Source organism: Tachypleus tridentatus, chromosome 12 (assembly GCF_004210375.1).
Source record: "Tachypleus tridentatus isolate NWPU-2018 chromosome 12, ASM421037v1, whole genome shotgun sequence".
NCBI classification, from domain to species: domain Eukaryota; kingdom Metazoa; phylum Arthropoda; class Merostomata; order Xiphosura; family Limulidae; genus Tachypleus; species Tachypleus tridentatus.
The window spans coordinates 84678516-84684515 of NC_134836.1; the positions used below are offsets into that span (position 1 = coordinate 84678516).

General features: G+C 33.5%; 1 protein-coding gene across 1 annotated transcript; it reads right to left on the minus strand.

Annotated features, from left to right (window-relative positions):
- Nucleotides 1-4013: 4013 nt before the first annotated feature.
- On the minus strand, nt 4014-5240 carry LOC143235450 (dual oxidase-like). The gene is made up of 3 exons (XM_076473643.1): nt 5185-5240; nt 4384-4548; nt 4014-4187 (listed from the first exon to the last, which is right to left on the minus strand). The coding sequence occupies exons 2-3, from the start codon at nt 4483-4485 to the stop codon at nt 4029-4031; spliced, it is 261 nt and encodes an 86-aa protein (XP_076329758.1). The 5' UTR covers nt 4486-4548; nt 5185-5240; the 3' UTR covers nt 4014-4028.
- Nucleotides 5241-6000: the final 760 nt, after the last annotated feature.

The window sequence follows — 6000 nt, forward strand, 5'->3', positions numbered from 1 at the left end:
CTAAGCGTTACAATATAAATTGTTATTGTTTATCTAACTACATTAATCTGTGGTTATAGAAACAAAAATCATAATCCAAATTTTATTATTAGCGAACTAAAGAGCGATACATAATTTCTCTTCTACTGGATAAGTAGACCTAAAATGGAAAGTAGTTATCGTATTGGGTTGGAATAGGCTCATTTTCGAAATGAAATGAAGGAGCGCTTAGATATTCATGTTTTAAAACCCAGGTTAAGAAATACTATTAGTAAAACATTTATCCATCATATAAGTCGTAGTTTGGATTGATACATCAATACCGAAACACGTGATAGTACTTATGTTTCTAGTGCCTCTTTATCAATAAACTTCACAATAATGAACATCCCCGATGTATACAGTTGAATAATTTGATCATAAAGATCTGTCTTGGAGAAACTATGTGAATTGCAAACCTTCTGTTAGCTCTGAAGCTTATATGGAAGTGGAAAGGAACTTGTTTAAGTGTGGCTGATTTTTTGCAATCACAAAGCTCACCCTAGAGTAGAAGCTGTTTACTTCAAAAAGAATCAGAAGGATGTTTCTTGTTCCATCAAATAGAATGTGCCTATGAAATTAAAAAAAATCAAGTTTCAATACCCGTGGTTGGCACAACGTTGACACTCCATTGTGTAACTTTGCGCTTAACAAACTATAAAATAATTTTTTTTCGAAAGGTGTTTATATTATATGGTGTGGTTGTATTAATATTCTGTCATAAACTTAATGTATTTTTCTCTATTTACACATTTTAAATTTCCATAAGTTACATTTATATGTTTAAATAACATTTTAACAGTGTTTTTAATAAGAAATTTATATATATTGAAAGTTGTATAACTGAAAAACGGCAAGCTTTAAAGCTTATACTATTGCTCCTATTCTAATATCTTGGGGTCTGGAAAGGGCAGGTGAAAAGGGCGCTTGACTCGCAATCTCAGAGATATGAGTTTGAATTATCCTCCCAACAAATATGCTCGCCCTTTCCGCCGTTGAGGGGTTATAATGTGACGGTAAATTCCACTATTGGTAAAAAGGTGCCCCAACAGTTGGCAATGGGTGATGATGACTAAATTCGCTGCTAAATTAGAGATGGCTAGCGAAGACAGCTCTTGTGTAGCTTTTCACGAAATCCAAAATCAAACTTTTCTTACATCTCATTCGTTTTTGAAACTGCATCTTTGGCGTAGATGTTTTTAGATATTTAAATAATTAGCAGAACCGGACTTCAAATGTTCTTTTGGTTGGTCCCACATAATCTCATTCACATCGAGAACAATCCTTTCGATAGACAAAGTAAGAGTGTTCTGTCCTTTATTTCCTCAACATTGATTTTAAAGCTACTTCCACTGAAACTTAGGGCAGTGTGGTTTCAAAATATTTTATTTTATTGATCGAAACGTATCTGGCTTAATCCGTAAATGGGAGACTGACAATTTTGGGGAATCATAACTTTACGATCGACGTACTCATCATCTGAAAACATTATGAATCGTTTCTGAGTAACAACAGACAAGAACCATTTTTCAACAAAACATTTTTCACACTTTTTTTTTCTTAATAGAAATATCAAAGGTCACTGGCAATGTGATATGTTTTATAAAATGAGATATTTATGAATCTAACTTTATAATTAATGTTATTTATCGAGCAGAGTACAAATTAATTAGTTCTAGTAATTCTTCAAACACATGCAGTCATTTAACTTAAGAATGTGACGAAACTTTGATAGTATATGCAATGTAGTTCTCACAATGAACAAGTTCTTGGTGATGAGAAGCCCACTTGAAGTAAAAATGTGTTTCAAGACGGCTGGTATGGGTATTAGAACAAGTTCTATGAATCAAAATATCGATTCATCAAAGTAAAATTCTAATTCGTCAACTAAATCTATGATTGCGAAATTATTGCATTAAAACAAGAATAAAAAATATGTTAAAACGAAACGTTTAACATGCAATTCTGGATCTTTTGTTATTTCTTTATCAACCGTGATTGCTTTAAAACACGATCGTAAGTAAGCATTCTTTAGAACTTACGTGGATTGTAAAGAAAATCTTTTTTATTGAATTTAATTTCCTTTCCTTTCCGCCAAATACTGCAATGTGATATGAGTTACAGCTTATTAATGCAATGTGGACATCAGTAGACCCAACCTCATCAGAATGAGCAGACACGTATGATTGTGTGTTACGAAATTTTTAAACAAAGAAGAATCCTTTACCTTAACCTACTGATACCTACAACTATAGGCAACGCGTTTGCGGTCTAAAAACTTGATTTTAAAGTCTCAACGCATTTAATGTTGATGGTATAAGGTGATTCATATCGGACTTGTTTGAGACTTGACGGTGGGGAAGAGCACGGGGAACATACTTAAAGACAAACCACGCTATTTGCTCTGCCCACCAAGTCATTTTACCAAACGAAAAACGTGATTTTCCTCACTATACTTTGCAATTAAAAATTATTAAATCCACACTGCTAAGTAATGGGGATTTCAAACCTTTTTGGTTAATTTTATGTGTGTGTTGAAATACTTGCTTTGAGTTACATGAGATAGTCTTCTATTTCTCCTTTTATGAGTCAACGTCAAAACGTCCTTGTTCAGGTTGCAGAAAGTTTGGTAATTCGCATATTTTCTTCAAGACAGTTGATGACGTAGAAGTTTTTATTTGGATGTCGTAATATTAATTGTTTTTTTTCTCTGTATCAAATATATTCATTGTTGCGAAGTATATACGGGAAGAAACTTAGTCCCTATACTATATGCCGTTCAGAAAACTGTAAAAACTCATAAATAGGGAAAATTTTATTTGAGTTGGTGAAGAAATAATAATACAGGCATAAAATAAACCACTTTTGAAGAAAAAGTCACGTTATCATTATTGTTACAATAATGATATAGACATGTGATGTAAAAACCTGTTTTGGAAGGCGTAAAACTGTTTAAATTATTATTAACTTCATAGACACAGTCTATTTGATAAAATGTGAATTACTAAGAACAAGAAGCATGCTTCTGACCTTGGAGTAAACAGCTTTTACTGTAAGTGCGAGTTTGGTAATAAAAGAAAAGAAGACACACTTAAACAAGTCCTTTCCTACATTCTTGTCAGTCGTCACCAAAAGTTCCTTGTATACATTACAGAAGGTTTTGCAATTCGTACAGTTTCTTCAAGACAGGTCTTCATGTTCGAATTATTCAAATGTATGCATTGGGAATGTTCATTATTGGAAAGTTAATTGATAAAGAAAACTTGCCCATAGGCACTAGGAACATAAGTACTATCACGTGCTTCGATATTGGTGTATCAATTCAAACTACGACTTATATGATGGATAAACGTTCTACTAATATCATTTCTTAACCTGGGTTTTGAAACATGAATATTTAAACGTTCCTTTATTTTGTTTTTAAAATGAGCCCATTCCAACCCAATACAATAACTACTTTCCACTTTGGGTCTGTTTAACCAAAATAAGAGAAATTATGTATCACTCTTCAGAAAATTGAGTTAGCTCAAGGAAGTGTACTGTACTTATTTCAGTTCGCTGTTAATAAAGTTTGGATTATGTTTGTTTGAAATCTGTTTTCATAATCTAAAATGAAAGTAGTTAAGCAATTAATAAACATTCATATTGCAACATTTAGTGCTACTTCATCTTATACATTAACAGCAAGACTCTCAATAAATCCAGAGGTTATTGTTTTAGTTCTGGTACAAACCCCATATTGTAGATGAGATTTTTTGTTTTTGTTTGTTTTTTGAATTTGGCGCAAAGCTACTCGAAGGCTATCTGTGCTAGCCGTCCCTAATTTAGCAGTGTAAGACTAGAGGGTAGGCAGCTAGTCATCACCACCCACCGCCAACTCTTGGGCTACTCTTTTACCAACGAATAGTGGGATTGACTGTGACATTATACACCCCCACGGCTGAGAGGGCGAGCATATTTACCGCGACGCGGGCGCGAACCCGCGCCCCTCGGATTACGAAGCGCACGCCTTAACGCGCTAGGCCATTCAAGGCCCATTTGTGGAAGAACTGGGTAATGAAGATGTGAATCTCCAAAACGTTAGTTACGTCTTTTCTCTCAACATCCCTGAGGACATCAATAAACCACTCAAAGTGACGGTGGGATGGACAGATCCATAAGAAGTAAACCTTTAAAAGTTAAACCAGTTAACCTGGTCAGTAGAACTATTTTACTTAGGCATTTTTAAAATAAGTTGACAGTTGTTTTTTATTTACAAATGAGGCTAAGTAATCAGTAAATAGACCTAAAATAAAACTAAATTCTTGTTAATTAGCATTTACCTTATAATTTGATTAAAATTTTGTTGTTGTTTTTTATGTTTACCTTTTTGCACGCTACTCCGGAATATCTATTGGTGGACGTGCCAAAGACGAGATCGTTCAAGATGGAGGCATAAGGTGTGACCCCAATTCCTCCACCCACCATAATTGCTATTTCGAACTTGTACCAATCTTGATTGCCTCCGCCAAACGGTCCCTCCAGTCGAATCTTGATGTGAAAAGGAAGTTGGAAACAAATTTTCAATTCAAAACTGTCAAGAGTTCATAAAATATACATCATTGATCGTATGCCCGTAGGAGTTGAGTGAAACACTAAAAGTAACAAGTGTATAAGAGTTGACTAAAACATTGCTAACTCAATTAGTTCATGAAGGGGGAAAACAATGCACAGTATGATATATCATTAACTTTCCATGGGAATCATGAGTAACGATAATAGTTGTGATACTGTGGGGTAAATCATGTCAGAAAACATGACAATCGCTGCTTGCAACCGTATAAGAAAGTAATTAAGTGTACAGTGAATAACATACGTTTTATGAATGTGCAACATGTGGTACAGATGAAGGAGGAACATTTGACCTAATGACGTATTATTCATATACTTGCATATTCATGTATGGCAATTTCTCTAGCAACAAGTAAAGTTTAATGAATGGTACCAAAAAACAATTAACCCTTGTTAAACTAGTTTCTTTGAGAAACCGACGTTTCATATCAATAGATCAATTGCCTTTTTTTTTTCGAATTGTAGTTTTCTGTTTATTTCCTTGTGAAATGATTAAATTGGCTTTCACTTCTCGTAACTTATATTCAATCATGAAATAAATATATACACAAGTACCTTAGGAAGCGAGGCATCATTTAGGTTATTGGATCAAAGTATTTTCTTAATTTCCATTGTGTATCTTTGTGTTTGACTTCAAACAAACAAATAAACAAACAATTATTTTGATGCAAATTGAATACTATAAACACAATAAAAAATATTTATAGTAATAACGTGAGTGAACCTGACTACTAAGAGTAGTCGTACTAACCGATTTATTCAACTGAAGCCCAACTAATTTTTAACTAATATTTAAAGTTAGTGAGGGCGTTTCATGAATAATTGAACATTAATAATATTCATTCATTCATTATCTTTTAATTGTTAGCGTGCCCTAATAGTTGGCGGTGAGTGGTGTTTAGTAGACTTTCCCTCTAGTTCATCACTTTATACTTAAGTACGGCTAGCACAGATAGTTATTGAGTAAATTTAACACTTAACTAATATTTTCATACTTCATAACTGTGGCAAAAAAACCATCATCGATTAGCAATATGCGAAGCCCAATTATACAAATATATATATGGAGATAAGATAATAATTTTCCTTGTGCAACAGTGTTTGTTTTCTTTAAAGGATTTCATGTATCACCAAGTGGTTCTCGACCAACTACAGTGAAAAAAACAATTATGCTTTGCGCTTTGGAGCCATCAATGTGTTATAATAGTGACAAGTAAATACCACTATTTGTTATGATAAGAATATCCCAAAAGATGGCAGTAGGAGATATTGATTAGCTGACTTCGCTATTATTTCTCTCTACCCTATTATTTCAAAATGAGGGACAACTAACTCAACCGTTGTATAGCTTTAGGCAAAATTCAACAAATA

Bases quoted from the DNA above. Each gene is read 5' to 3' on its own strand.
- LOC143235450 (XM_076473643.1), bottom strand. From the start codon at position 4,485: ATGGTGGGTGGAGGAATTGGGGTCACACCTTATGCCTCCATCTTGAAC. The intron at 4,188-4,383 runs GTAAACATAAAA...TAACTTTTAAAG, and splicing joins CCGGAGTAGCGTGCAAAAAG to GTTTACTTCTTATGGATCTG.